The sequence below is a fragment of the Pleuronectes platessa genome, chromosome 14 (assembly GCF_947347685.1).
Source record: "Pleuronectes platessa chromosome 14, fPlePla1.1, whole genome shotgun sequence".
NCBI lineage: Eukaryota > Metazoa > Chordata > Actinopteri > Pleuronectiformes > Pleuronectidae > Pleuronectes > Pleuronectes platessa.
Window position 1 is genome coordinate 5,006,897 of NC_070639.1, and position 13,169 is coordinate 5,020,065.

Consider the following 13,169-nt stretch of genomic DNA (forward strand, 5'->3'; position numbering starts at 1 on the left):
CAAATGTCATGTTATTTGTTCCTTGTGTATGTATCATGTACAGGGGTGTCACAACAGGGTGGGCAAAGCGGGCAATTGCCCGGGGCCGTGAGCACAGAGGGCTCCAAGAACGGCTGATCATCAGTAATAACTAATTTTCTTCAGTGGGTTTCACTTTGTCTTCTTTCACGTCATAAAGCTGAATAAAACAGTTTCTAAGATGCATTTCTATTCATTGTAACTTTTGTTACCGCAACAAAGGATGTAATGCTTTCACACCCTGTGCATTTGTTTGTTTGTTTGAACGCAGGACTGCATGAACACTACTGAACAGATTTCCATGAAGAAAGAAAGAACCCACTACATTTTGGCATGGATCCTGATAAAAGGGCAGATCCAGGAAGTATTTTTCACCTGAGTGTTTAATTCTTTAATTTTGTCAAAAGTATCAGGCACATTTCAAGGTTCAGTGTAGAATTTAGTGAAATATAGTGGTGAAGTTGTGTGTTGCAGCTGAATACCCTCCCATTCCAAACATGAAAAGAACCTGTGGTAGACTTAAGCTTTTTTGTTTGACCAACTGTAAAAAAACAGTGGCCTCCGGAGACGACCTGCTCTAGATCTAAATATAAAGTTATAGAATATGAATGTGAAATTAAACGAAAACTATTTAAGTTCTGGATTAAAGCCACCTTTTTAAACTAAGTGGGCTCATATGATTAATTTGACAAGGCACATTATCTGAAGCATTTTCTTTAACCTCTGTTCTCGTAAACACAGTTTTGTTCTTCTTCTAACTATAACATGAGTTTCTATAAATTAACAAAGACAGACTCAATTGATTCTCTTTATTTGCAATAAAAAATAGGTATAAGAGCTCCCTATACAAATATACAAGGGAATGCAGCACATTGTGAACACTACTCCTATGGGGAGAGCCAGCAACTGCAGTAGAGTCACAAACTTTTGGAAGGACAGAATCATACAGAGGAACGGAGCATTTTTCCGCACGCTGGTAATGCAATTACAACCACAGCCTTACCGGTTTTAAATTAATCATAATGTGATTTTATTTACTTAATGACTTTATTAAATTTAATGACTTGCAAAAGGAGTCAAATTTGAGCAATCAACAACCTCCAGATGTTAAAAGCACACTGGTGAAGATTCTTGTGAACAAATGAGTTTCCCACAAATCCCACCACATCAAATCTAAATGTGCAAAGACATTTTAAATGCTTTCAATCGTTCATCATTCACATGTTCTTCCTGTATTGTACGAGCTGCGATTTGCCCTTGCGCAGGATACAAACATAAAACTAAAATTCCTTCTGATAAAAAACAGGTGGCCAAAACCTCCTAATGGTACCTGTGATCCAATCGCAACATAACATTTTTGTTATCAGTTCCTGACTGTGGAACATTTGAATAATTTTTTAGAGTTTACACCTGAGTTTTAGAACATTTCTAAGTGCTTTGAAGCAGTAACAAATTTAAATTCGCTGTTTAACCCAAGTAAACGGGATTGAGCCAATAAAGGCGGGGGGAAACAGCCAACAATACCAGGTCAAAATATTTCCTTTGACACATCTGCTTTGCAAACTTTTTCAGAGCAAGGAAAATGATTCAGCACGTTTGTCAGGCCTCAAGGACACACACACAAACTGGTGTTCTGGTGAGAAAAGCATTGATTCTGTAACTATTTGTTGACAGGGAAACCCCGCAGGCCAACTTCACAAACAGGAATTGCATTACAGCGTGCGTCCAAATGCAACCAGACAGAGAGAGATCGAAGTAGAGAAAAGAGAGGTTGAAACGTTTCTTAAATAAAACATTAAAAAGGCCTCCAAGTTACATTGATGTACATACAAATCACCCAACTTAAAAGTTCACCATACACGTACACAAACGGGCATATCAGAGGGAGAAACTGAATAAACCAAGATGGTATTTGAAGTCCAGAGAAATGCTACAATAGAACTTTAAAGTTCCCGATCAAGTGGATCTGGATATGGAACTTCTGTGTGACGTGGGTTTACCCTTGACTCGTGTCGAACCTTCTGCCGAGACGAGAGGAGCAAGATGTTTTAGAGTTGTACTTGTTCTTTTGATGTGAGTATCATGGGCATGATCCCAATTCGGAACACACTGATTCTCATGGTGCCCGTCACTTTGTATGAGGTACACACCCACTGCCTGTTGAAGCAGCAGATGTAAAGTTCCAGGTGTTATCATGAGTTTTGGCTCAGTCAGGAAGATCTCTAGAGAAGCAGCTGTTGCAATTACAGGATTGACCCCTCACCTGAACCTCACCATAGACTATACAAATTTAGTAGGGAGGGGAAATAAAAAGACAACCACTTTCTACAGGCAGACCAGTACATTCTCTTGTTCGTTACCATCATGCCGAGTGTTTTTGCTTCATGTTGCAGTAGGTGAGATTTGGTATTGATTCCATACCTGTACAAGCAGTCGTACAGCCACACTGCAATGTAGCAGGCCAGCATCTGTTTCAGCTTGTGTGACATACTGCGGCATATGTTGAAGAAATCCCTTGAACCTGATCCTTTTCTTTTGACAATGCTTTAGTGGTGATAAAATGGTAAAAAAAAAAATACTGCATTTATATTCATTTTTATTGTAAAAACGCTTTACAATGTACGGCTCACTTACTAATTACCACATTCTCACGATGACACAGCATCAGTTTGGGGTTCAGCGTCTTGCTCAAGGACACTTTGTCAAAATCTGTAGGAGCCGCGGATGGAACCGCTCTACCTCTTGAGTAGGTCCGCCAAGAGTGATACATTTTTGTTCCTTCAGAACAGAGTCGAGTGAATCATCCAGGAGACACCTAATGGAAGTGACAGGGCTCAGCAGGGCTCAGCAGGACCGCTTTTACCCTGAACATAACAAGGTGAGAGGGCACTCCTTTCAAATGTTTTGTTGCTCAATACAGCCACTTAGGTTGTTGGTTGGAGGATGAAAAGATGAACAGTGGGAAGGGAATGCCATCATACGAGCAAAACCAACCCTCCTTCATTCCCAACAGAAACGACTGTGTGACTTCAGTACAGTATGAATGAGTAAAACACTAAATGACCATTGAATGACCAAATTGGTTTTTGAACTGCATAGAAGGCCAAGCATCCTGTCTGACTGCTCAGCCATCACCGTGGCCTCTTGCGCGTGACAAAGATGAGGACCCTGCGGATGGCAATGAGTCGCTCTTTGAGGGAGGTCATGGACAGGATGGTCAGCTGGGCTCTATTCTCCAGGGGAAGGACAGCGAGCAGCCACCAGCACCAGGCGGGGCCGCAGGGACTGCCCTGCAGGGTAGAAAAAAATATACAAACAATGAGACACAGAGCTAGTGGGTGTACATTTTACCGGCACACAATCTGTTCACTGAACAGCCGACCAGGTTGAATATCTGCCAATTCCTGTTACTGGCCTATCGATCGATGCATCCCTAGACAAAAATGTATATTTCACCTGCGGAATAGTCTGAGTTTTTTGCTTCTCTCCATTGATTCTGTGTGTCAATAAGTGTGGTTGATATGTGCATCTTTAATGCAGGAACTAGGTCCTGTTCTTTTTAGCCTTAGCAGAGAAAAAACACCAGAAAACCTTGGGCCCTTGGGAGGACTTTTCTGTGAAAAATAACTATGCTTTTTATTTTTTAATCAGGGTGGAAATTGGCTGGATAAAGAATGTTCCTAGAAAGTTTTCTAGCATTTAATATTCATGCATGTACATTTCCATGATTGAAAATTATGTCATTGAAGGCTGAAAACAACCATCCTAGATTTCAAATAAACCCAACTAAAATGATACCGAACTTTCCTTCCCCTCTTATACCATGTACTCTTATGTGATAAAGGGCTCAGTGTAGTACAGTTAATATTGTTTCAGTAGACATCAGGAAACTGGCATCTTGTTTTCGAACCTGTGGGTCAGGGTCTTTGCTGGGAAGGTGTCCGAAGTGGCTGAGTATCTGGCTCTTCATGTTGTCCTTCAGCGAGGTGAACCAGCCGTTGGCCTGGTCATACACAGAGTCGTGCAGCTTCACCAGCTCCACCAGTTCCTCTCCCTCCACCTGAATAGAAATAGAGATTGTGTTTTTGTTTTTATAAAAGCTGGTGGTGGCAGGACAGGAAGCAAACGGTGCTAAATTTCCAGTGACAATAAAACCCAAAGAACAATTTAAGGGCATATTTATTTACACATTCAACTTGGTCAAAAACTGCCAGATATCTTCTTGACAGCAGCATGATTGACAGTAGATAAAAAAAAACTGCCACTGACAAACCTTTTTGTCTTCCAGGTACTCGATCTTAGCCGTGTTGTAACCATCTCTTTGGCCGTGGCTGAGGACTTTGAACCGTGACACACCGATGGTGTCCACCACTGAACGGCCATCAGGAAAGAACTTCACATCCCGAACCTGAAACACAATTGAAATTGTATTTACAATGATAGAATCTATAACGTTACTGCATATACAGTAAAGTGATGTGAAAATTGGAGCGAGAAGGAAAAAAGAAAATGTGCGTCATCCTGAACATAATACAGACATAAACAAGCATTCACCTGCAGCATGCAGCCGAAGTCGGCGAATCCTTTGAGCTCATCAGCTATGCACATGCCGAACTGCTTGGTACCAGTCTCCATGGAGCGGCGGATCATGAGGCGGTAGCGCGGTTCAAACACGTGCAACGGGCAGGGGATTGTGGGGAAGGCCATGGTGCACACAAAGACCGGCACTTCTTGTTTCAAGCTACAACACAGAGTGAAGATGTTGTTGAGACTTGGGTCACTTGTGAGAATCTACAAATCTAAGAAAAAAATATCCCTCAAGGTTTTATGAGAAACTGACTTGGACAATTCCGTCATCTCCTCTTCATGGATTTTCTTCCTCTCATTCAGCTCATCTCCCAGGTAACGCTGCAGCACTTCCTCCATCAGAAGGGTCTTGTTGTAACCCCTGGTGGCCAGATACTGCAACAAAATTACAGAAACCATGAGTATACTATTTATGACATAGAAAGACTACAAACATTTATTTTGATTATTGTGTAGTCAGTCAGGCATTTTGTGTTTTCATCTATAAATTCTTTGGTCAATGAAAAAAATCCAAAAACCCTTACTGTATTACCAAATATTTGCAAAAACATCAAAGGAGCCAAATCTTACAATTAGGAGCCTGTGGAGGAATTGGTGAAAACCTATATAAAATGTGTGTGCGCACCTCAGCAAGGTTCTCCTTGCACAGGGGACAGTTGGGGTTGTGATCCATGCAGCGCTCCAGACACTTGAGGCAGAAGGTGTGTCCGCAGGGAGTGGCCACGGGCTCATAGAACAATCTGGAGGACAAATGACCGAAAGAGCACAGATTTATTTAACCACATCACATAGTTTTTATATACTTTTGTTCCTAATTGTTGCCAAAATGTGTGACTATTGTGTTGGCATGCAGTTCATCTGTGTGTGAGTATGTGCAGTCACCTCATGCACAGTGAACACTCCATGTCTCCACTGTCCAACAGGTCAGCAGGAACAATCTTTCCTCCGCACACTGAGCCCAATGTCTGTGAGCCGCTCACCTCATCTGCACAGAAAGCATTACTACATCAGGATTCATATTATAATTAGCATCTTATTTATTATCTACACGATTTCTACATCAAGCTGCGGCAAATACTGAATAGTAGTAAATTTAAGTAGAACTTGTGACAATTAATGTTATCAAATTGTATTCAGTGATCAGTGTGTATTTTTTAATGAAATTCAGACTCTCCAACCTGGTCTGAGCTGTTTGGAGGGGGGGTTGAAGGTTTCTGATGGTACGTCACTGCCATGTTTCCTCTTAAGGCCACTAGGGGACGCCGGTAGTGCAGCCAGAACTAAGGCAAGGCTCTTAGTGCAGCCTTCCTCCGCAGCGGGGTCCGATTTACCGGGTGCCACAATGGACAGTCTGAAGGATGAGTTGTCCACTGGAGCATGTTTGTTCACACTGATATCTGAGTCCTGAAGAAAGACACAGACAGAGTGATTAGAGCTGGAGTATGTAAGAGCAGAGCTATTACAGAGTGATGATCCGTTTGACAACGAGTGCTCCTGTGTACCACTAATCAAATTCATGTGAATATAAAGATGACAACTGTTGTGTATGTAGTAAGTATTCTGTATGATAATGCAGTGCACCTGACCATGAAAGTATTTAGCACTTGGGGAAAGAATTCTGAGTATTGATTATTTTTACAGGTATGCAGGTCACAACAGCAACTGCAGTTACTGTGTTGGTGTGTGACCATGTCTCAGGAAACAATCAATTAGATATGAACTGAGACGAACCTTCTGACCAATACACACGAGCATCTCAAATAAAATCTATTTTCCCAGATGCCACGTTTACGTTAATTTTCCAAATTGCTAAAATAAGAAGAACGCCCTTCCATTATTGTGAACAGTGTTTTTAGATCTGAGGTCTTAATGACATCATAACTTTTATTATAAAAGCAGGTAACACACAGTCTTGTTAACAACAGTTTAAATGTACTGCCTGAGATGTGGCAAGGTGAGAACAATGTGCTTTCCAGCGGCCATCAACTGTTTTGACTTAACATTAACAGGGATTCAATATCAAATAAAACAGTGTTGGGGATAAATCGATGGAAAATAATAAGTAGCAAACATTTTATTTAAATTTGATCTTCTAAATAATTCCTTAAGTAATTAAGAAAAGTATCCCTTTTTCAACAATGCTTCCCTTAGTGTGTCTGTGTGCCTGTGCAGTTACCTGTGAGGAGGAGCCCGGTCTCTGTGTGAGAGGCCTCAGGGACCTGAGCAAGACGCCGGGTTTGATGAGGCGGCTGGCCAACCCTCCCTGCAGAGGATGCAGTGGTGTCGGCCTGTCCTCATTCTCAAACACAGAGGAAAAGAGCTCGCTAAGGACCTGTGGTTGGAAAATAGATGAAGACGTTAGATTAATTGCTAAAAAATTACCATAAACTACATATTATTGCCCTAAGAATGAGTATTTATGTGTTAGTATCATATAGATGTATATAAACTGCCTTGTATATATATCATTGGATGCATTAGGTTAGTGTTGGAAACACAGTCTGACCTCAGGCGCTGCATGACAATATTAGATTTAAGATGCTTTGGGATTTGATGAGATTCAATATATTCATATCTCAGGCACATAAATCAGCTTCTTCTCGTACCTTCTGAGCCTCCAGTTTGACTTTGGTCCAGTCGGGCTTCAGCGCCAGACATATTAAGTATTCCTGCAAGGCTTCATCGTTCCGGTCTGCTTTCCTGAGAGCACTGGCTTTCAGATAGTGAGCCTGAAATCAACAAAAGGTCAGTAAGTTTGGGACAATCAAGTATTTTGTTCTACTTGATAAATAACCTCAATGCTGCAATCTGTTATCAACAACTGGGGATTTTTTATCAGTGATCTTATTTATTTTTTATAAACCATATTTAGACTTCAAACTAAATATCGCCCGTTGAGAAGCATGTTTTGATGATATCTGCGTGTAAAGGGCTCATTTATGATCATTTGCGTCACTAGTGGCCACAACAGCAAAGAATGCTAAAGAAATTAATACTAATGCCAAAAATAAGAAGACAATCATTTGTGTTTAACACGTAGATACAAATAGAACGTATATTTTTTTAAGTTGCTGCTTGTGATGTTGAAATGTAATGTGTCCGACAAGTCTTAAAAACGTCTTTTATGTTGTTGAAATTCCAAACTTTAGTATTATTACACACTCACAAATCCTTTCCCTCTTTTTATGTCAAGGTGATATTCCAAATCAAATTCTCTTGATATCAAATTGGCCGTAATCCTTTAATTATATAAAGCTAATTGATTCTGACCTGCAGCTACATTTCAAACCACTCTCTCACCTTGGTCCAGAGAGGTTTTGTTCTACAGAGGCTACTGGTGTCCTGCACTGCCTTGCTGAAGTTCCTCATCTCCATGTTCAACTCAGCCCGTTGAAACAGCAGTCGGCCTGAGGAGGGCACTGTACACCACAGGAAACACAAACAAAGACGGTCAGAGGACAATACTTTGACTCACGTCCTGGAGACATTAACCATGTTATTTCTTCTTATACGTCTCTTCACATCAAACATTCCATTTATATTAAGATCAACACAACATTTGTAATGTCTTTGACCACACAACATAAGGTCGCTGGATAGGCCTCAAGGGGCTGGACAAGTTTTTCTAGGTCTGGTAGAATTGGGGCAGACATATAAGATGTGATACAAGACCTGCGTCACGTGTTTCACTACAGAACGTATGAAGTGATGATAAGTTGTGACAACTGTTACTGTCCACTGACACAACTCAAATGTTTTTTGTTATACAACCACCAAACAGGCTAGTATGTTACATTAGTGGATGACAGACCTCACTGATAGTCATAAAAAGTATAGTATGTTTCCAGCTTTGACTTTTGGCGTGTTTTAACCCTGACTGTAATCATTGTTCTAATTCCTATGAACTACTTAGTTCCAGTTTTGTGATTATTTCAAAGAAGGACTTAATTTCCTGAGATTAACTATAAGAAAAAACATGGTTTGATTCTGGGGATTCTGTTCATTTTGTAACAGAAGTAGGCGTCTCTTTAAACAATCACAACAAGAACTCCCCATACTGCAAAAGGCTAAAAAGAAACAAGAGACTTCTGAAGTAGTTTAGATGCTGTCACTGTTGCTGTTATGGAATTTTGGTAAACGACATGTTTAAGTTTGGGTCTGTTTGCATTATCTCGTGGTTGTATTTAGAAGAGTGCTTTAAACTTCATAAAGATGGTCACCTGGTGTGTAGAAAATGAAGAAAGCAAATAATTGCAACACACTGAATGTGAGGAGAGACAAATTATAGCTCAATGTACAAAATGAGGACATTGGAATGAGGGGAACATGTCATGGTTTCTGTCAAGTTTGTTCTGTTATATATTTTGTTTGAAGACTATTCACCCATTGCACAATGACATGTGATACAGTTAAGTCAACAAACAAATTTTGGTTGAATCTCAAATGGTTGAATTGGTTTAAAATGTTTCACCAGAAGAAAAACTATAAGATCCTGTACAAGACTCCTCTGTAACTCTGTCTATTGCCAGAACCTGCAGGTTTCGGTCTTTGCAAGTGATGAGGGACAGCTGACCCACTAAGGCAAGAACAAACTTGGGAGGACATTAACATGGCTGTGAAGTACTGCATGAGAGGAACTATAAGATCATCAATAAAATAAAATGCCGTTCTTTAAGGTGGATGTGATTTTAAGGTGAATATACATTTTACATCCCCACAGCAACAAGGTAAATGTGAAAATCAGCAGTCAAGTGTTTTAGCTTTGGTCGCGTTCTTTTTCCTTCATCAGACTAACAGTCCATTTATTTAAAATTTTCTGTCTTTTATTATTATCTAATATATAATAAATAAAAAAAACAGGCTTTGCTTTACCATGGCTATACAGAAGAAACCCACTGTAGCCTCTTCTTCAGTATTGCATCTGTCCATTGAGCTTTACAAAACTCATTACATATCATTATATCACCTTTATTGTGCAAGTGCAATGCATAAGATATGTGGCACACATAAGCATTGGATTGGGGGGGAAATGCCTAAAAGGCACAGGTTGGATAACAGCTCTATTACCGGTTATATCATGATCTCATTACACTCTGGCTGCATCCATATCACAGGGCCTCCTGCTGTCTGTATTGAGAAAACACCATCTGACTGTACCAAAGCTGTGAAGGCACTCTGTCCTCCTGTTGCCCAGAGTGCTTCACAAGACAGAAGGCATGAATCAATATTGATCCGGGGGAGAGAAAAATCTGAACAGCCTCGATTGAATGCGCAAAATGCCACACTAGAGAGCGGAGTACAATCCCTTACTATTAGATATGATCTGCAATTTCTTAAACCATCATGAATGTGATAAAATTACATTGTAATGTGACCCTAATATGAAGGGTAGAGGTGATAGAGGTGGGAGAGGGTTGTTTCCACTTTCTCTGTGGATTCAAACTGCGTCACATGAGACTTGCTCCGGCACTCGGTTAATGAAACACACCGGTTCTGACTATGAAATGAGGTAAGAGAAAAGAACATCCTGTAATTTGGGTCAGCTGGACCAGGGAGGCAGCTGCTTACAGTGACAAAAGCCTGAAATCATGTAAAACAGTATCTTACAGTAAAAATGAGGGAAAAAAAGCTGTAGTTCTACTAAATTAGTCGAGAAGCGACAGTTCACCACTGTCTAACCTGGATATTACCAAACACAGCTTAACAGCACTAGTAATAAGAGCACTGAGGATGAAGCCCACCACACAGTTAAGGAATGTGTGCGTACAATAAGTAACCATTATGCAAATAAATACTAAATATATAAAAAAAATGGGGATTTAGTGGGAGGGTGTAATAACTAATGAATTCCAGAAAGACACATTCCTTCCCCATAACATTATAGTTCTGCAGAGTATAAATAGAAAACCCTGTGTGAATGTGGCAGTGGGAAACAGAGGATCAAATGTGTACTACTTAGGTAATGGGGGGGCGTCATATAAGGCCTGAACCTCAGTGCAGTCTAGATGGGTAGGAGTAGCGCCACCTATGGGCAGCAACGGGAAGCTGAGCTGAGAAAAGTAGGTCAACTGTGCAAAACACTAGATTTAATTTTAGCCAGTCACGTTCAACACAGACAAACATTAGTAGTAAATATCCTTGTATTAAAGCTTCTCTTACCTAGATCTACAGCAGCATCGTACTTCTCCAAGGCCTCTGAGAGGTTCTGGTTCTTCCACAGCACCTCGCCCTCAATCCAAAACTTCCTGGCTCTGCTCTCAGTTGCAAACAGTTTATCCAACAGGCCACTGAGAACCACGTTCAGTCGCAGGCCGTTTGGCAGTCCGTCTTTGTTGTCCAACGTGTGTTTGCATAGTGTGCATTCTTTGACAGTCTCTTCCTCTAGACAGCGTTTACAGAAAGTGTGTCCGCACTCCACGGTGGTGGGCTCGTGGAGCAGACACTTGCAGAGGCTACATGAAAACAATTCAAGGGCTTCATCCACCTCGCATTCCCCGTTACCCTCAATCCAGTCATCCTCGCCGCTGCTACTGCTTGTACCGTTCGTCGCAGCGAGGATGCTCAGCTCTTTCTCCTGGAGAGTCCGGGCGATGGTTTCCACCAGGATGGGGAGCTCCTCCGGGCGCAGTTTGTCAAGACTGGCCGCTGTGCAGTAGGGGTCCAGCGCCTCGGATATCCGCCCTGCGCGGGTCAGAGAGTCCGCCTTCCTTAGACACAAGCCTCTGTCCGGCTGCTGCAAGTCAGCCTGCAGGGAGCTGTAGATCTCCGCGGCCAGGTTAAAGTCCCCGGCTCGGTTAGCCTCCTCCGCCACCTCCAGCATCTCGGGGCAGATCCCCGCAGCCCCGGGGTTGGAGAGCGGGTGGACGAAAGGCTCGCCCTGTTGGGACCTGCATCCTGTCTCCATCTTCTTCTCCAAAGGGGGGAGAGTCAGAGACTAAGACCGTTCACTGAGAGTCCAACGAAAGCAGACCCATCTCCTCATGCTGAGCCGAAATCATACCCGCAAAGTGTGCTTAGTCTTGTTTAACGTGTTGAAACGAAGGCTCCGGTTATGGCCGACTCTGCCTGCTGGACACTATGACTAGTCCCGAGTCACACGACCTCAACCTCGGTAATATAGGACGTCTGTGTAACATCACCGGTCCCAAACACCAAGCGGTGCCTCAGCAGCAGTGCAGTTAGCAGGGAGCCATGACCTGCCAACACCTGGTATGGTCCCCGGAAGGAGGAGTTATTTACAAACAGAGCTTATGAAACCTCTATCGCTCCTTCTTATTGACCTCATGAAGTCCTTCTCGTTAAAGACACAGACTTCCCTGAGTAGCGTCCTCTAATGATTAATCGATTCTACGACATGTTTAGGCTATAAATGTGGTGTTGAGCCAGCCAGTAAAATCCTCAAAGATTCACGTTAGCAAGTAAGAAGCTTAATTTCCACTTGCTCAATAGCGCTTACTCGACGTTAAACTAACTTTAACACAGCATAAATGCCGTATTGGGGTTATGAAAAGTTCACAGTTAATTAAAGTAGAAAATAAATAGTTTATATTTTACCTCGAGACTCCATAACAGAGCATCGTGGCTCAGCTGAGCCGCAGCCGTTGTTTGTATGTACGCAGCCCCGTGAGCGCTAGCTAGTGCTAACCGTGACTTCGCATCAGAACTCCCGCAAACGGACTCTTCCTGAGGCGATGTCCCCGAAAAACGCACACGTCCTCAGGCTTCCAAGTGACACGCCCTTCCGTTTAATGAGAAAACGAAGCCCCGGTGGGAGAGAAGCTAACAGTAATGGCATTTCATACTGGTTGCTAACCAGCTAGCATCGGCTAATAAAAGGTTGTCGCTTCTTCGGATTGTACGCAATTCGGCGAGGCGGGTCATGTGACGCGCTCCGCGGCCTCTCATTGGCCCACTATATGGCTCACTTATGTAACGCAATAATATTGTATAAGCTCTCAGTGGCGACAGACTGGACCAGAGACTGTGAACTCTCCAAAAAAACAAGCTCAGCTCCTGGTTTTAACAACACCTCACATGCGATGTAGAAACAAGATGCCTTCAGGGGCACGCAAGACACGTTCAAGTTCTGTAAATGAGTTGAAGAATCTCCGTGGCAGCTGTAAACCCACACATCTTGCTGTGGAATGGATTCACCGTTTATGTAATGCTTTATATAAGCACTGTCTCAGGTCAGAGTTATAAATGGTTGACAGCACATCATAGTTCATACTTATCATTTCAGCCTTAACAAATAGAGAAGAAGAATAACCTGGATTTGTCTCTCATGTAAATATTAGAAAAAGACAGATTCATGGTTTATGATCCATGTCCTCAAAATTCCCAGAGAGAGGTCATGAGACCTCCCTGTCATAAAGAAACCTGTGTCGCAGTTAGCATCAGTACCACAGATGTACTAAATTTGTTGGATTTTTGCATGGGCTGTGATTGACACAACAACGCAACACACAATATAGAAAAAGGAGCTAATTGCAACTCAGATTCATTCAAATCCTAATGTGGTTACACTCCAGGAACATCTCAGAATTTGTGCAAAATGAATTTTA

At 42.0% G+C, this 13,169-nt stretch overlaps 1 protein-coding gene across 2 annotated transcripts; it reads right to left on the bottom strand.

The window, feature by feature from the left end:
- Positions 1-813: 813 nt before the first annotated feature.
- On the bottom strand, positions 814-12,495 carry lonrf2 (LON peptidase N-terminal domain and ring finger 2). 2 transcript variants are annotated; one of them, XM_053439708.1, is made up of 13 exons: positions 12,160-12,495; positions 10,765-11,811; positions 7,906-8,024; positions 7,212-7,334; positions 6,782-6,937; positions 5,784-6,009; positions 5,488-5,590; positions 5,231-5,345; positions 4,859-4,980; positions 4,573-4,759; positions 4,292-4,426; positions 3,929-4,078; positions 814-3,308 (listed from the first exon to the last, which is right to left on the bottom strand). In XM_053439708.1, exons 2-13 carry the CDS (start codon positions 11,507-11,509, stop codon positions 3,150-3,152), a joined length of 2,340 nt encoding a protein of 779 aa, XP_053295683.1. In that variant the 5' UTR covers positions 11,510-11,811; positions 12,160-12,495; the 3' UTR covers positions 814-3,149. The 2 variants fall into 2 exon arrangements, with proteins under 2 accessions (XP_053295683.1, XP_053295682.1); XM_053439707.1 differs by having other exon boundaries at positions 10,765-12,494.
- Positions 12,496-13,169: the final 674 nt, after the last annotated feature.